Source organism: Microtus oregoni, unplaced genomic scaffold, assembly GCF_018167655.1.
Source record: "Microtus oregoni isolate MIOR12 unplaced genomic scaffold, Mior012 000014F_ref0000157, whole genome shotgun sequence".
Lineage (NCBI taxonomy): Eukaryota > Metazoa > Chordata > Mammalia > Rodentia > Cricetidae > Microtus > Microtus oregoni.
In genome coordinates, this window is record NW_024543073.1 from 16,100,592 (window position 1) to 16,119,798 (window position 19,207).

The window sequence follows — 19,207 nt, forward strand, 5'->3', positions numbered from 1 at the left end:
ACAAGTATCTGTGATGCTTATTATTTTTGTATGCAGTTGTGTTTGTGGGTGCACATACAGGCAAGGGGTGCCCTGCTCAACTTTTTACATGGGTGCTAGGGATCCAAACTCAAAACATCAACTCAGCTGTCTCTCCACAGGGAAGCACCTGGAAATCTAAAAACCCTGGGTGACTCTAGTGGGCAGCTCAGGCTGTCAACCATGGATCTAACTATCCATATAACTCAACCTGGAGTTGAGAAAACCAGGAACCACAAGGAAAAAATTATTTGCCTGATGTTCCAGGTAACTGATAGAAGCTAAGAGGTTACAAGCTGGGTCTCCTGACCCTTCACCCGCTGACTTTTCCTTCTAAAGGCCTGGAAGCAACAGAAAAGAGATCCTTTGCTCTACTTTTCTAGACCTTTCTGGATCTGTTTCCACAGGGATCTTCACCTCTGAGTATAATTTCTGGAATCAAGAGCACAAGATTTCATCTCTTCCGTCCCCCGGGGCTGTCCTTTCCTTCACAAGACTGAAGCCTGAACCTTGACCATCTGTATCTAGGATCTAGTTTCGGCTCTCCTCTGACTCAGCTGTCCCCTTGAGATCTGCCGTCACTGGAGGCCAGGGGCAGCACATGCTGCTCCCGGGGCACTTTTGGAGATAGCTTAAATGGCTCTCCTGCCCTCGACTTCTTCCTTCCAGCTGGATGCATGCCATCTTCCGAATTCCTCTTGGGGCAGCACTTTGGATCTAAGTGAGCTTACAGTGACAGGGATATCTGTTTTACTTCCGTCTTCATTTATTGAATCAGTGCATCATCTCACACAAATAATATGTAGAGAATATTTTGATTTGACTAGAGCATAAGTTATAGGTGAAAATCATTTTTGCAGAGAGGAGTCAAAGATAAAATCAGCATTCCATTTTAACTCTAATTTTCAAGGTCCAATGACACTATGAAAATAATAAATTTTCATAAATATATATCCCATGTAAAATGTTGTTAATTATTCTCTATGTAATAGTCCTGACTGCCCTGGAACTCGATTTGTAGACTAGGCAGGCCTCGAACTCACAGAGATCCTCCTGAGTCCTGGGATTAAAGGCCTGCACTACCACTGCCCAGTTTAAAACTTCATGGTGTGTTTTCAATGTAAAGCTATTCATTTATTTTTATTTTTTGTGCACTGGTGCTCTGCCTGCATGTATGTCTATGTGAGGGCATCAAATACCCTGGAACTGGAGTTACAGATAGTTGTGAGCTGCCATGAGGATGCTGGGAATTGAACCTGAGTCCTCTGGAAGAGTAGCCAGTGCTCTTAACCACTGAGCCATCTCTCCAGCCCTGTTAAAATTCTTTAATGGTGCATAATAGTATTTAGGTTGGATCTGACAATAGTAACACTCTACAACTTGTGCTTATCTTGTATATACTCTTGTGCCATGAAGTCAATGAAGATTGAAGTGCTGGGTGGAGTGTAACATCAAAAGGACCTTAATTCCGGGAACTCTGGGGTTTGTGAGAAGGAAGAGCCAGCATGGGAATACCATCTTCTGAAAAAAAGTGCAAGATGGTCCTAATAAGCTAGAGATTACACTCCATCACTCCCCCAAATTTATGAAAGGGAAGCAGGCAAGAAACCCCAGGCATAAGGATGAGAACAAAGTGACCACCAGTGCAGAGTTCTGACTGGACCACATTCTGCTCTCGCCTGTCCTTCCTGACCACTGTTTGGAAAAGTGGCAGCTTTGGGTTTTCAGTTTGTTGGTTAGTTTACAACCAGTTCCAGTCTGAAGACAGCAGAAGGACCCTGAGAGGACAACTTAAGAAAAGTGGCTTCTGGTACTTCTCTTTGGTACCATCACGGGTACAAACAGCAGATCACACACACCTGGAAGCATGCAGGAACCCCTCACCTTATTAACAATGGTATACAAGGCTTTGTCCTGTGCACCGTACTTCAGACACTGTCTAATCCAGGTGTGGATGGTCCAGTCTCTCAGGTACCAACAGTTGGGACTGTGTCGAAATCTAAATAAGACACGAGAAGAGACAATACTGGTGTTATCTCTTAACATTAAAACCCAAACATCTTCCCTCCGCACGTCCTTCTACTGAAACAGTATTTGGTGCAGTCAATGTGCTCGAAAGCCATGAGAGCTGACAACTGGTAAACACTTGAAGTGAAACTCTTAACTGGAAGTCTGAAACGAAAGGCAAAATAATAAAAGAAAAATATAAACCTATTTATTTATTTGTTTGTTTTAAGATAGATAGAGTCTCTATGTAGTCCTGGCTGGTCTAGAAGTTACAGATCACCCTCTACCTCCAAAGTGTTCCAACTAAAGGTATGTGTTACCACACCCAGCTTTATTATTTACTTAATACCCCGTGCCTCAACATCTTGCTTTAATGAGATTTATGGAAATTATCTGGGGACATATGAATCACAAATACACAGCTCACAGAAGGGATTGTGAAACTGAAGTTGATAGTTTGAAAATGAAGTCAAACCGACAAAGAAAAGAAAACCAGAGCAGCACAGATCCCTGGGGGAACCAGCTTGGCGTTACACTGGCACTTCTTATATATGCAGGAATAACTGGGAGACTACTCAGTCAAGAAAGCAAACGCACAAATGAAAAGCTGACCAAGATCTCACATTCAGGTCTCTCGGGAACCACAGCCCTGCTACCTCCTTCACAGCTCCACTGTGGTCCCTCCGTTCATTCCCCCTCATGGGCCTCTGTCACAGGTGGCCTGAAATGGAGTCACTGGGAAGAACGGCTCCTGGATGATGCCCTGGTCTGAGTCCTCACACACGGCCAGAGCCTGGGCTGGACGGCACTTCTCACCTCCCCAGGGCTGTGGAGGAGGTGGGATTATCTGGGCATGCCTATTCAGACAACAGAAACCCCCACATTTTCTTTTTTTGGTTTTTTTTTTTTTTTTTGGTTTTTTTGAGACAGGGTTTCTCTGTGGTTTTGAAGCCTGTCCTGGAACTAGCTCTTGTAGACCAGGCTGATCTCGAACTCACAGAGATCCGCCTGCCTCTGCCTCCCAAGTGCTGGGATTAAAGGCGTGCGCCACCACCGCCCGGCCCCCCCACATTTTCTTTAACCACTCAGAAAGCAGTCTAATCTCTGGGCCCCACAAAGGTTAAACTCTCGTTTAAAAAAAAAAAAAAAGACAGGAGACAGAAACTTAGAGGTAAAGCCTTTCTGGCATTTAGAGCCATGGGCACATGCTAACACTGTTCTAGAGGCGATTCTTCAGTGTGCCACCAGCTAGTTCCAGTTGTGTGCCTTTGGGCTGGCTTCCTTTCTCTGGGTGACAAGGGAAAAGCTTTGGAGAAGAGGGAGAGGGTAGTGTTTAATTTGGGTTGTTAGTGCTCTGGGAGAGACGTGCTAAAACAAAATCTGAAGATCTTTTACAGACTTGGAGTCATGCTGCTCTCTCCAACACCCTTTTTAGAGACAGGGAGGATCTTGTCATGTAGCACAGGCTAACTCTGAGCTCATCATCCTCCTGCCTCTGCCTCTGAGTGTTCAAGTCATGCACCACCAAATTTACATATTCAGTTTGTTTCATCTATCTATCTATCTATCTTTCATCCTAGATTTGGCATGAAAATGTTTCTTATTTTAGTTTGTTTGTAAAATTAGCTCAAAAAATGAGAAACACAAAATTGTCAAACTAAGTTCAGGTTGACAATGACCTGGCCACAGAAAGGTAATGTACAGCCACCTCACAAATTCTTTGCATAGAGAAAAAACCATATGTTTTAGTAATCCACATGCTCCGTCACATTTTCAAATCAACAGTTAAGCTACTTAAGAACCTCTCCTTGATACTCCAAAACAGAACAAAAATCTGAGACTTAAAATGTAGCCAATTAACAGCCACTTTTATTTTTATTTAATTTTAGGGGTACTGAAGATCAGACCCAAGACAGCATACGTGCTAGGTGAAGCCTCTGCTCCTAAGCTACACACCCTAGGCAACTTTTATTTTTAAAAACAAAAACAAACAAAAACCACCAAGTAAAATATCAGGTGTATTGTCTAGATGATGAGCATGTTCCCTATTTGGTAGAAACTCCTGGGATACACTGGGACCCACTTATTCCACATGATTCCTTGGTGCCTGACACTTCTTGGCTCATAAAGGTTTTCAGAAAATAAAAGCAGAGCTTCAGTCAAGATATTTATTAAAGGCTACATAATTATGTTCACTATTATACTGGTAACACCCACTGTACATGAAAAGAATGGTGACCCCTTTGCCTGGGGCAGCATAGCTTCATTACACATGCCTCTAATAACAGTATAAGGAGGGCATAACCCAAAGGGATTGCTAGGTGCAGTTTGTGGCTTTGGTGGTTTCACATATTCTCATCTTAATGCCAACCACCTCTTCACCCAAGAGCACTTTAAACTTAATTTCCATTTTAATCTCCCACCTTACAACATCTTGGATGGCCAGAGGTTATAGCTTTTTTGCTGTTGTTGACAGACTTTAAACCACATTGGTGGCTATATCCATGACCACATCTAAGCAAGCACCTTTTTTCTTATTCATGATCAGCAAGTGATTCTGAGACTTTGAAGACTGGAAGTGGGACCCTAGCTATGGACCTTTATAGCTTAAATTAACATTTACTTCAAGCTGTTTGCTAACATTCTAAGGCTAGCACCTAGAAGTGTGGCTTTTAGAAGCCTAAAGGAAGTATTACCTACCCCAGTTGCCCAGCAGCTCCTGGAGAGTTCAGGTCAATGAGACCCCTGAACTATAAGGCCTATGTGGAATATTCCTTTACACTGAGTAAATATATGTCACTGTGATTGGTTTAATAAAAAAGCTGACTGGCCAATAGCTGGACAGGATAGGCTGGGCCAGAGAACCAGACTAAGGACACTGGGAAGAAGGATGGAGTCAGAGGAGTCACCAGCCAGACACAGAGGGGAAACAGGAGGTGCAAGATGAAAGAGAAGTAATGCCACATGGTGATGGAGGAAGGTCATTGGCTAATAAAGGAACTGCCCTGGCCCATTTTATTGGTTAGGACATAGGTAGGTGGAGTAAACAGAACAAAACGCTGGGAGGAAGAGGAAGTGAGGTCAGACTCCACAGCTCTGCTCTCCTCCTGGGAGCAGACGCCTGAGAGAGATGCCATGCTCCTGGCTCCTGGGCAGACGCACTCTATGAAGCTCCGACCCAGGATGGACTAGGCTAGAATCTTCCCGGTAAGACCGGTTCTCACAGATTATTAGAGATGGGTTGATCGGGATAACAGGATTAGCCAGTAAGGGCTAGGGCTAAAGGGCCAAGCAGTGATTAAAAGAAGACAGTGTCTGTGTAATTATTTCGGGGGATAAGCTAGCCGAGCAGGCGGCCGGGGTGCTGGGAACGCAGCCCCGCCGCCGCCCTTATTACTACAACATGGCAGATGTAGATGAACAGAAATGGGTTAAATTTAAGTTGTAAGAGCTAGTTAGTAATAAACACGAGCGATCAGCCAAAATTTATAATTAAGTCTCTGTGTCGGTTATTTGGGAACTGGTGGGAGAGAAAAGTCTGCCTTTAGGCCTAACAGTCCACCTGCGTCACAAACGTCCAGGACACTTTCAGCTAACTGCTACATCACACCACTTCGGGACAGTAGTGCGACACTCACACTATGGAATGCACTGTCCAAAGCGCAGTCCCAGTCGATCCCATGCAGGCGGCAGGTGGACCCCTTTCTAGCACCATCAGTGTTAAAAATAAAAAGGAAAAAAAAGGAAGGAAGGAGGGAAGGAGGGAAGGAAGGAAGGGAGGGAGAGAGGAAGGGAGGGAGGAAGAAAGGAAGGAAGAAAGAAAGAAAGGAAGAAAGAAAGAAAGAAAGAAAGAGTGATGTGGCATGCCCTTCCGTATGCTGTGAATATGTTTTATTATTATGACAGGGCAGAATATAGCTAGGCAGTAAACCCAAACAGATACAAGGAGAAAGAAGGCAGAGCCAGGGAGATGCCAACAGCCGCTGGAGAAACAAGATGTGAGGTAACAAACCACGAGCCTCGTGATAAAATATAGAATAGTAGAAACAGGTTAATTTAACTTATAAATTATATAAACTTATATAAATGGGTCCGAGCCATTGGTCAAACTTTTATAATTAATATAAACCTCAGAGTGTTTATTCAGGAACTGGCTAATGGGAAAGAAACTTCCAGTTACAAGGAAGAAAGGAAGGAAGAAAGGAAGGGAAGGAGGGAGGGAAGGAAGGAGAGAAAAAGGGAGGGAAGGAGGAAATGAATTAGCGCAGAATTTCTAGAACATGAAGGAGTCAACACACTAGGCTAAAAAAGAATTCTGTTTGGATGGTATGAGAGAAATACCTCAGCCAATTTCACAAGCAGCTTGGTGGGGATTCTTGTGACGGGCTGGACAGGCTCTGGAATGGGCCTCACCTAGATGACCCTGTGGACTGCTGGCCAGCATGGCAGTCAGGAAGGGCAAAGAAAACACAAACCGACACACTGATTTCCAACTGGCCTGCAAAGAGCCTGACCTTTGCCCTCTTCTGCTGCACACTAGCAATTACAGACACTAGAGGATGCCCTTCTCTACCTGGAGCCATCAGCTGGGGCCACATCTCAATAGACACTTTACTATATAGCAGAAGCAGCAGGCTGCCGCGACTATAGAAAAGATGAAGAAATGAAGGCAGGAGACATCTGCAGCTCGGCTCTGTGGACATGCACTTCTTAGAGGCAGGAGGAATGAACACAGGAGGGATGGGATGGTGCTGTCAAGTGTCCACTCTGGTTCTAAGCTGGTACCTGTGGCAGACAAGATCTCTGTTCCCAGTGCTAGCTGGGGTTCCCAGAGCTTCCTAGGAGGCCAAACCATGGTTGAGCCAACAGCAGGAACTGAGAAGCTTCTGGTCCCCTCAGGACATTTACCCACTTCAGGGCTAACTCAAGGTGGACAACACCTGGAGGGCAGCAGAGTGGAGTCACAGTTTGCCAAGCAGACATGGATCCAGAGGTCTGGTCACCTTAGATTTCTTAGAAGGTAAGAGAAGTCATTTAAAAGAGAGTAAAGGGAAAATACCAGACAGCGACTCTATAGTTATGTGACCAACTGAATCATTTAGTCAAAAACAACAACAACAACAACAACAAATTGGGCTACGGCTGCTCTTCCATGGGAACCAAATGCACATCTCACTACTGCTGAACAACAGAAGCGGCCACACTCAGCAGGACTGAGGATGACAACTCAGTGCTGCAGGCTTCATGCACAAGGTCAGGGCCCACTTCCCACAGCGGCCCTATCACCTAGCTACAACACAGGATCTTGCACACGAATGAGCAAGCTTTCCACATGGTTTCCCTGATTATATGAGCCACCAGCCAAGCCTAACCATACACACAGCTTTCCATCTTTCCCAGAGGATTCTGTATCCTGTGGCAACAGGCTTTCCAGATGGGAACCCCAGCCACCGAGTGAGGTGGGCATGGAGGAGGGGCAGTAGAGAAGACTGCCAAGGAGAAAATGCAGCTGCTTCCATGGCTGAATGTGCAGTGTGAATCAAACCCATGAAGCCAAGTTTGCAATTATCAACAGGGTCAAACGCTTCCTCCTACCAAAAAGCAAGAGAGCATTGTGTGACAAAACTGGACTGATTCCATTGTTGCTGCCCACTTTCTCATCCGAAAAAGTAATTAGAAAGATAATTACTTCTTCTCCATCCTGCAGAGAAGCCTTCCTTCAGAACCCATAATCTTCAATTCCCACAAATACAAAATGGAAATATCACAGATTAAAATTCCTTTGCTGCTCTAGATCCCATATTTTTATGTTTCAATAAACATTTACTAAGCCTGTATCATTTTTAAAAAGATGTTTTCCTATTTCATCCCTGAAGGCTAACACAAAGTTGTATCTGAACACTTAGAATTCACTAGCTACCCCAGTGGAGATGAAATGCCTTTGATTAAACATCTAGGCAGTTTTCTGAGTTGGGTTTATAGAGCTGTGATGCTCAAATCCTGAAGTTCCAATCTTCTAGTTCTACCACTGCACACTTTACAGATGACAGCCGTACAACCGCCCCCACAATAAAGGCACAAGGAGAGTCCGGGTACTCCAGAAGTTCCCCCATGGTCCCTTTGAAGTTAATCTTGAAGGACTTTCTGGTTACTGCAAGACTTTTATTTAGATCATTTCCTTGGGTCCCTCCAGAACTGAAAGTATTACTTTATAAGAAGAACTACAAAAGCTGAGTGTGTGGTGGTGCACGCCTTTACTCCCAGTGGAGAGACAGAAGCAGGGGGATGTCAGTGAGATCTAGGCCAACCTTACCTGCAAAGTGAGTTCCAGGACAGCCAGAGTCACACAGAAGCCTCCATCAAACAAACAAACAGGAGCCACATTTACATCTGTTGGTTGGTTTATAATTTGAATTCTGTCAATTTCCAAAAAGAACTTGAAAAAAAACCCCTGTAATGCAGTTTGGAAGCAGCTTCCTGTAAGCTCCACAGCCCCTAGTCCCCAGGCACTCTGCTGGCCAGCCTGAAAGGAGGACAAGCAAGCAGGCTTTTGGTAGAATAACAAGGTACAGAATTTTACAATATGCAGTGTTAAACTAATGCAGCATAATAACACATTTTAAAAATGAAGACGCATGCCACAGGGACTTCTTAATTATCAAAGTCTGAACCTGTTAGACCCAAAGCTTAAAAATGAGGCCCCTGGCATTTCACTGGGAAACACGCTGGTGTCAGACATACTGGAACCTACTGCACGAGGAAGGCTTCCATGGGCCACAAAAGCAATGACAAGTGGGACATGTGTCACCATGTCCTATATTGTTCTGTCTCTCTTTGGTTGGAGCTGGCTGCTGTTTTGTCAGATCTACATTTCTCAATCCAGGAGAGAGACTACAGCCATGCATTGATAGCAGTCCTGTGTGAGGTACAATGACCCAAACTGCAATCCCTGACTCTACTCTGGAGATGAAACCTCTTTTTTTTCTGGTGCAGGGAAAAAAAAAAAAGAACTTTGGACAGACCATATGGTCTTTGGGCTCCTTCACTCAGGGGATCTAAGGGAGCCAATCAGAACAAAGCCTGTTCTTTGCTGCTGAGAACACTAGTTTGTCTGCTTCCAAAGGCAGCATGTACAGCTAGACGGGGAGTACTATGGGGAGAGAGAGAAATATTTACAGTGATCACCCATATTCTCCTGGGAATGGTCCTCCTCACTTGGCAGCTGGTGAGACTGCACCCAGAAGAACACTGCTCACCCCCAGGCTCACAGGCTAGCTCTGAGAACCACGGAAGCCTGAGGGTCACAAACAGGAGGGAGCCTCTGGTTAGGAGAGGCAAAAAGCTGAGAAACAAAACTGGATCCTGGAACTTACCTTCTTTATAAAAACATACAAGTTGTGGGAACTGGCTTGGTTTTCGGCAGAGATAAGGGAATATGAAACCTATAGACAAGGAGCATACGAGTTCAGAAAGATACAAATGTTTCTTGGTGTCCTAGAAAGCTAAGATGAGACTACAAAGCCATGAACATGCCAACTAAGGCAGGAAAACCACACACTGATTAGTCATGGTCCCACTGGAATAACTCCGAGGAAGGTGAAGGGAGACAGAAAGGGAAGAAAATCAATAGGGTATTGGTCGGACTGAATAAGAGTCAGTGTTTCCAGAATATTCTAGGTTTACCAAAGCAGGCAGGATTCTGTTTGCCACAAGAGAAGTGAGCAGGCCCAGGAGAGGCAGAGAAGGAAGCCAGCCAGCACGAGCACATGCCGTGGAATTACAGAGGCCCCGGGCCATTACTGAGAGGCTCAGCACTAATCTGGATTTCCTAAGAATCAGATTTTTTTTTTTCTCAAAGGAAGAAGAAAAGCACCCTTGGAACTCTCAGTATTGACCCTCCTAGAGTATGACAAAGTCAAATCCCCAAGGACTTTTGTTTATCACGAAAAGGATGCACAATCCAGTCAGAGCCAAATTCTATTTCTGTAACTACTGACCCCAACTAAGCCAGGCTCTCACAAGGCCCACTAAGATTTACCAATGCCAATATATATGCTGACATTTGTGAGCTTTCTTTACAATAGAAACAGCCATCCACTGCCAATTTTTAGTATCACCCTGCCTATAAATAGAGTTGAAGCCAGGATGAAAAACTGCCTTCCCTACAAAGCAGGAGCAGAGGAAGGGGACTAACAGGAAACCACCGATCATATCCTTCCTGCCTACTGCTTCCTTAGTCCAGTCTACAGACTGAAGGATGATACCGACTCTGCCTTAGGAAACAGAGGTGCTGACAACAGGAGGGAAAGTAACAAAATGTTGGCAGAAGATGGGGTTCAAGGGTTCAAAGAATCCTAAAAGGTTCTAACTAAAAAGACAAAAAAACAAAAAACCCCAAACTGCTCAGTCTTCAACACTGAGTGATGCTTTAAAAAGGGAAATCTAAAACAAAAGGGAGGCCAGGCGGTGGTGGCACATGCCTTTAATTCCAGCACTCAGGAGGTAGAGGCAGGCAGATCTTGGTGAGTTCGAGGCCAGCTTGGTCTACAAGAGCTAGTTCCAGGACAGGCTCCAAAGAAACCCTGTCTCAAAAAAATGAAAAAAACCAAAAAAAGAAAAAGAAAAAGAAAACCCACCCACCCAACCAACCAAAAAAACCCCAAACAAACAAAAGGAAGAAATCATACCAAAAAGGAGCAGATGGTAGGAAATAATCAAACTCTGAACTGAAATCAATAAAACAGAAATAAACAAATTGAAACAATTGGTTCTTTGAGAAAAATCAGTAAAATTGGCAAACCCTTATTCAAATTCACTAAGATGTCGAGAGAGAATATCCAAATTCAAAAGAATTAGAAACAAAAGGGGAGTAAAACAACAGACTTTGAGGAAATCCAGAGAATCATAAGGAAATATATTAAAAGCATATATTAAAAATTTGGTACTCTACCAAACTGGTAAATCCAAAATAACAAAAAAATGGATATTTTTTTTCATATATACCACCTACAAAAATTAACCAAGATAAGATAAGCAATTTTAACAGATTTATAATCCCTACTGAAATATAAGCAATAATTAAGTCTCCTAACCAAAAAGAGCCCAGGGTCTCAATAGTTTCAGTGCAGAATTCTACCAGACATTCAAAAGAGTTAATACCAATATTCCTCCAATTATTACACAAAATAGAAATAGAAAAAATACTGCACAATTTATTTTATGAGGCCACAGTTGCCCTGATACTCAAACTACATAAAGACCCAACAAAGAGAGTTACAGACCACTCTCCCTTGTGAACACAGATTCAAAAATTGTCAGTAAATACTTTCAAACTGAATCCAAGGATACATCAGAAAAATTATCCATCATGATCAAGTAGGCATCATCCCAGAGATACAGGGATAGCTCAACAGACATAAATTGATAAATGTAATCCACCATATAGAGCAGCTGAAAGACAAAACCACATGATAATACATTAGATGTAGAAAAGGCCTTTGACAAAATCCAACATCTCTTCATGGCAAAAGTCCTGGAGAACTAGAAACACAAGGGTCCCACCTCAACATAATAAAGGCAGTTTACAGCAAGTCTATAACCAACATCAACTTAGTTGTTGAGAAATTCAAAGCAATTCTACTAAAATCAGAAAGAAGATGAGGCTGTTGGTGTGGGAACCTTGTGCATGCCAGGCAGATGCTTAGTCCCTAAGGAATACCCTCAACCCACCAGCAGAGATGATGGGGATGCCAGAGCCTGCAAGCTGGCATCTAAAACTTCAAAATGAAATGACAGAATCATGAAAGTTAAGCCCAAGGTCCCCCAAGCATACTTTATTTATTTATTTATTGATTGATTGATTGGATTTTTTTGGAACAGGGTTTCTCTGTAGCTTTGGGGCCTACCCTGGAATTAGCTCTTATAGACCAGGCTGGTCTTGAACTCACAGAGATCCTGCCTCTGCCTCCTGAGTACTGGGATAAAAGGCATGTAACACCACTACCTGGCTCCCTCCAAGTACATTTTAACTCAAGCTCAAGTTTTGCAGGAAATAACAATTTCAACAATTAACTCTTCATGAGCAAAGCACTTTCTATTCAACTGTCTATTTACCACGTTCAATTTAGATATAAATACTTAACCAAAGTAATCTTTTATGCAAAATAAATCAGTTTCATATACTGATAGTATTTAAATTTTTTATTAGTAAATTTTGTTCTTCTCCAATGTCATATATACTGTGTATTCCGGAAGCTCTTGCCCTGTCTTCTCCCATCCTTTCCTGCCCATAAAGCTCCCCCATATCCCTAGAACTCTCTTTCCCCTATTCTTAGTCTGTGTCCCACAGAGTTTAATGAGGACCCTCTGTGTAATCCTGAGTTCAGAACTAACCATCAGAGCATGGTGGGCTCCACAGTGGGTACACAACCTGCTACCATGTCTTCTGTCTCTCAGGTCTGTTGACTACCAATGTATCAACAGTGTGTGGTATGACTGCTAAGGGCCCTTGACCTGCCACACCTGACTGTTAAGAAGGTCTGGCTTCTGTGGACTCACTACCAGTATGCAGAGTGCTGTGAATTTCTGGTTCCCATGTCTATGTCCTGATTAGGATTTGGAATTTCACAAGCCCCTCCCCATTCTGAGGCTCTTACACTCTTGCTACACCCTATCCCAAAATGTTGCCTGAGCCATAAAGAGGTTGTAGAAATACCTTATCTAAGGTTTATCCCCCAACTGTCCTTTATTCTTAGCATTTTGTGCAGCCTTGGGCTATTGCCTTTATCTCCATCTCCAAGGAGGGGCTTAAGGCTGAGAATAGCCTTTGGTCTGAGCCAGGCCCTGAATCTCTTACAGCTTCTACTCTGTAAGTACACTGCTGATAAGCAATCACAATCATCCGCCAACACTTATTTTGGTATGAAATGCCTGTTATCTGGGAATTCCCACTGGAAATTTCTAAAGCAGAAATGTTTGACTTCTCTTTAAAAAAAAAAAAGTTCTTAAGATGGTGTGGGCATAAAGATAGTATGAACTTACTTGACAGTTTCTGGAACCATAAAAAAAGATATAATCGTTGTCTTAAGTTTAAAAAAGAAGCAAGTCTGCATACTGAGATCTGCAATTGTCAGTCCAATTAGTTTTAATTTGCCAGTTTTTTTTAAATCAAAAGTAGTTGTTTATATATAAAGCAGGAAAATAAAGGTGACCACTATAGTTTTTATTTTGATGCTTCTGTGTCGATATATTCACATGAGTATAGGTGACCACAAAGGCCCCCAAAGGGCGTCAGATCATCCAGAGCTGGAATTATAGGCCACTGTGAACTGTCTCACATGTATGCCGGGAACCAAACTCGGTTCCCTTGGAAAAGCAGCAAATGTTCTGAACCACTGACTCTTGTCTCCAGCCCCATTTTTAGATATCATATATCTCCCATAGGCCCTTCTGTTGGAGGTACTGCTGGGAAACGGTGGTACCTTTAAGGGTGGGACCTGGTGAGCCCAGGGCCATGGAGCGGTGCCACTGAAGGGGGTTATGAGATCCTGCCCTAGTCCTTGCATTTTTTTTTCATTCCCAGCCACACAGTAGGTGGTTTCACTCTGTCACCTTGTTCCCTGCTGTCATCACCAGAAACGGTATCAAATGCTGAAGAAATACAATGGGCCCACACATCAAAGACTCAAACTTCTATTGCTGTCAGCCAAAAGTAGCTCCTTTCTCTTTCTAAGTTTATCCCTTATGATGGTGGAATTACTGCTTCTTTCTTGGACTGCCAATGATCAGATTTAGATATGGACATTTAATAGACAATTCTTCTATTTAACTCAAGTCAGCTTCCATATCAAAACCAACCATTTAAAAAACTGAATATCTAAAACACATAAACATAAAATGCTAATAACATTCCTAAGAATGACCGAAAGCAAACTTTACCTCATGGGAAGGCTAAAGACCACCTACAACTCCTCTTGGCACTATGACAGCCACCAGAAAGAACGGTGCAAGTTTTGAATGCAGAAGAGTTTCTTGAGTGATAAACCAAACACGAAGGTCTGAGTTCACTGTTCTGGCTGACCTGCCATAAAACACCACGCTTTAGCAAAGAAAAAGCTTTAAGCTGGCCCGGAGTGAGGGGATGAACAATCTGAAAAACATCTTTTACTGCCTGGGAAAATTAGAACAGTGCCGGCAAGGGCCAGGAGCGGCTCAACTGTGACCCAGCCTTCCAAGGCCTTCTGCTTTGCTAAGTGTGAGTCATAACGGAAGGAGTGAGAACACAGCAAAAGTCTCGTCTTTCCTCCCTGGTCCTAACTCCTCCCCCTCTTTTATTTTATTTTTTTTAAAAGGCTTTGATGGATAATAAACAGAGTCCAAAAGGCTTAACCAGGGAAGTCAGACCAGCTTGGGGACAAAATACCATTGCAGAAACGTCTATTGCTTGGCACTGTGCGCTGTAGTCCCCAAAGCATCCTCTGTATCCTAAAGATGAACTGCCTGTTGGTCACGGCTGCACTCTGCAGGTGAGAGTGGAGAAATGGGCCATGCAAATACCTCTGCTTCCTGAGTTTCCTAATATCATCAGCTCATATACTGGACAACCACTGGGCAGGAAGTGCGGAGCGTGAATATATTCCTGCATGAACATATATATGTGAAGTGGCTATTCTTTCAAATTTTTAATTTTATTTTAATTAAGTAAAAACTGAATGTAAAAGAGAATTCAGTTTCTGAACCTATTTGGAATTACTTAATATAGCTTTCTGGAGCATTTGGTGAGGACAAATCTTCTATCTTCTGCACTTGAACACTTAGCAGCCACAATATTTACACTCAGTACCACCTGATAAAGATGAATAAACATATTCCTTGCCTGGAATGAGGCTTGATCTGGATATCAAAAACAAATTATACATATGTGTGTGTGTAAGTATGTATGTATGTATATATGTATGTATGTTTGAGCTACAGCTTTCGGTAGGAAAGGAAACCCATCTGTTCTCTTCCCGATGGTATTCTTTATTAGAGATGCAGATGAGACAGGGTGCTGTTGGGGAATATGATTTTCAGGTAGGTGCCTTTTGTTTAAGCTGCATTTGATTAACTGTGAAGCTATGATTGTTTGCCTGTTTAAAACACCTGATGCTCCTAATATAAAAGATGAACAGCCAATAGAGAGGCAGAAGTAAGGACAAGCAGGGCTAAGCAGCAGAGAGTATAAAAGGAAAAACTGAGGAGCACTAGGAGCAAGAGAACAAGGAGAGGAGGAGATCAGGGGCCAGCCACTCAGCTACACAGCAAGCTGCAGAGAAAGAAGAAAGGTATGCAGAAATAGAGAAAGATAAAAGCCCAGAGGCAAAGGTAGTCGAGATAAGTTAAGAAAGCTGGCTAGAAACAACCAAGCTAAGGCTGGGCGTTCATAACTAGGAATAAGCCTTTGAGTGATTTATTTGGGAACTGGGTGGCAGGCCTTCCAAAAAGTCAAAAGAATAAAAAATTCACACAACAGGGTCCTCCTTCTCATGCAAGTTTTTACTCTTGACAACCCTGGACTGTGTCCTGTGCTGAGCACTTGAAGGTGCAGAGAGGCAACATGGTAACAAGGGCTGGTTACATAGAGAGGTAAACTAAACAAGGGCAGGGGTGAGGAGGGAACCAACAAAATTCGCTCAGACACATGGGAGGACCAAACCACTGTACAGTGAAAAACCACCGGTGTTGTGCTTTCCTGTTGCTTTAAGGGACAAGCCACGCCCACTTTCATTACCTCTGACCTGCCCGCCGCCATCTTGGGCCCTTCCTTTTCTGCTCCCTTGACGTACGTGCTTTTTATTATAAGGAAGACCTGGGAATGTTATGGTTTTGGTCCCTTTAAGAGACAAGCCACACCCATTCCCCTCCCCCATCCGCTGAGGCAGGCTGATCTTCAGCTTCCAGCCTGAGCTCGCTCTCTTTTCCATCTTCCTCTCGGAGAGGCAGCTTTGCTTCTGCCTCTCTTCCCACTTCTCCCCCCCTTCTCTGTCTCTTTCTCCTCTTCTCTTCTCTTCTCTCTCTCTCCCTCTCTTTCTGTCCCCCCCTTCACCCTTCCTCCTCCATAACCCCCTGAATCAACATTCAACCTCACCCTGCATGTCGTGTCTATCCATGTTTCTGTCTTCTGCCCACCCGCCATGTATCTCCCTGCCTGGAACCAGCCATTGCTCAGGGACCAGCACCCGTCTCTGCCTGGCTTAAGTCATTTATCCCGAGAATTAGTTTTGTCATTTATAAAGCAGAAGTGATAATGCCGTAATCAGTGGGTTACTATGAAAATCAAAAGAGAATTAGGCACGTGTTTGCCATCTTGGAGCAACAGAGTACAAATATGTACACATCCACGCAGTATTATGATTACAGCCCACTTCATCAGGCACCCAATGGCACTGCGCTCAGTACTGCTCACCAAAATCCTTATTAGTGCTAAGAACACTAGCCAGCTAGCTTCTGAGACTGCGGTGGAATACCCGGCACAGTCGTTGTAAGGGAAGATTTACTTTTGCTCATGGCTCTAGAGGATCAAGTTCATATTGTGGTTTGAGTCTGAGGCAACACACTGTGGCAAGAATGCACGTGAGGTGGTAAGTGTTTCTTGCCAACAGGATGTAGAATCTGGGAGCTGGGCCTCTGGGCACACCTGTGGGGGGTTATCTACATTAACTGAGATGAGAAGACTCAACCAGTGTGGGTGCTGGGATCCTGGACTAGAAGGTTGCTCAGTGGAGAAAGGGAACTGAGCAAGAGCAAGCACTCACTGCACACTTCTCTTCCTCCTCCTAAGATTTTAGTTTAATTCTCTGTGTATGAGTGTTTTGACTGCATGTGTGAGTATGCACTGTACGCATGCCTGGTGCCTGGGGAGGTCAGAAGAAGGCGTTGGATTCCCTGGAAATGGAGTTATGGACAGTTGTAAACTGTCATTTGGGTTCTGGAAACTGAATCCAGGGCCTCAGCCTCAGCAAGTGCTTTTAACTGCTAAGCTATCTCTCCAGGTTCTTGCCTATGAAAGCCCCGTGCCTCAAGATCTTACTGCTGTAATTTGCCTACCACAATGGACTATAAACTGTAATTGAGAAAATAAATTCCTTCCCTCTTAAGTGGCTTTGTAAGAGTATTTTATCATAAGAAAAGGAAAAGAAACTCAATCAGCATGATAGACACACCACTAACATCCCAAGCCCTGAAGGATAGAGAGACAGAGTACTGGCTAGGACATCTAAACACTTTTTCCTTTTGTAATGGTGCTGAACATTGACCTAGAGACCCACAAATGTAACCAGCAATCCAGCCCCAGATCCCTTCCGATAGCACCCAAGGACCTTTTGTTGGAGCCCACCTATTAAAGGCACACAGCATCTCCCACTAGCACTACCCTGAGGATCAAGCTTTTACATACAGATCTTGCAATTTATGCAATCACAGCACTAAGAACTGTAGCATAACTGCTCTTGGCAGTAGAGAAGCTAAGATACAAGACATGACATTAGATAAGAATTTTTTCCTACAAGTTCAAAAAACTGATTCAGGATCTTAATCTATAAAACGAGGGTGTAAGTTACACCTACGTGGTATGGTGGAAGCCTGGATCGATAATGAAGATTAAGGAGACAATACAATAAGCTGAGCACAGTACTTGCTGCATGGTATTTTCAGGGACCCCAGACAAAGCATCCAATAGCAGCCACATCCAACAGGTCAATGAATAAAATGTGCGCTCTTAGAGGAGTATTTCTAGCCACATCCAACATATGCTCAGGACACATGTGCGGCAAACATGTGGCTGCCAGCAGCCAGAGCAGATGGCATGGGGTAAGTACAGGGCCAGTGACAAGTCCCTTTCCCTCATTCCTCCAAAGACAGTCTTAAAGGAAGAGCTACAGGGTGAAACAGAGAGAACAGACAGGCTTTTCACAGTCACAAAGGCTCATGCCAACCAGAGCAGGTGTGTGCCACCTAGACTGATAAGATAGTGTGGCTATGGCAGGGAACAGTTACAGAGGACAAGGGATTCAGGGTGGGGTGACCCAACAGGAAGTCATTTACCCATGAGTGTCCTCCTTCCTTAGGACTCGTATCTACCTGGAGTCCTGGGGCAGATCAGTCCCCACCAGTTTCTGTGGGGACTAGACAACTCCAGGGTATGGATGCCCAGAGCAGACGCACTGAACCACTCGAAAGAGGAGCTACCAAGCACTACTCAGGAGTTGGCATGGGGCTAGGGACAAGATCTCAGGAGAGTGTAGAACATGCCACCACCCAAGGTCGAAATAAAGGAAATGAAAAACAGGCAAAGCATTTCCTGCTGCACAAGCCACTGGCCCAGCCTGGGGCTTCTGCTCTCCATGTAGCCAAGAATACACCTCACCTCTCACCCACCAGAGGCAACACAAAACTGCTCAGAGCTGAAAGCTCAGGTGGCTGTTCCCGACTTCACAGGAGACACAAACTCTTTCAGACAGTGTGGACAGTTCGCTGTGTACACTGGCACACGCCTCCAATCGCAGCACTAGGGCAGTAGAGGGGAGTTCAGGCTACACAATGAGTTTGAGGGGACCCTGGGCTATGGTGATATGGAAGTGGTGGGGGCAGCACACGAGAACATATGTAGAGCTGACACCAGTCACAGGACAGCAAAGGGCCGCTGGCTTAATAGAATATCTATAAAAACAAATACAGAATGGGTTTGTTGTTTTTGAAAAAAATGTAATTATAGACATATAAATACATCTACCAATCTATAAATAACCACTAATTGTATTTTAGGATGCTATGCTAAGATAGATCTTAAAAAATGCGAGATCATCAGCGTGAGCTGCTATGGTGACTGATGACAGAACTGAATGTCTCCAGGTCATTACTGCAAGCCCGTGCAATACTAAGACAAGTCTGTTGGCAAGTCAGTTCTGAGTTTATTCCTCGGAACGTGTGGGTGAATGGAACTTACAAAAGGGTATCATATACTCGGGAGCTCCTGGGTTTCTCTCTTCAACACCTAAATCTCTAAAAACAAAACAAACAGGCAAGTAACACAGGAGAATGACAGCTGCCTTGCCCTCATCACCTGGTGATATTTACTATGACAGAGAATGACAATGGCAATGGAGCTAAATAACACTGTTAACTCAGATGGACCGGATCCTTCCGA

General features: G+C 43.8%; 1 protein-coding gene across 1 annotated transcript in view; it reads right to left on the reverse strand.

Moving 5' to 3' along the window:
* Mrps27 (mitochondrial ribosomal protein S27) overlaps nt 1-19,207 on the reverse strand; it is a 78,910-nt gene that overhangs the window by 18,293 nt on the left and 41,410 nt on the right. Inside the window, exon 5 of the mRNA XM_041663174.1 lies at nt 1,903-2,017. Within this exon, the coding sequence (XP_041519108.1) occupies nt 1,903-2,017 (115 nt within the window). The remainder of the gene's footprint in view (nt 1-1,902; nt 2,018-19,207) is intronic.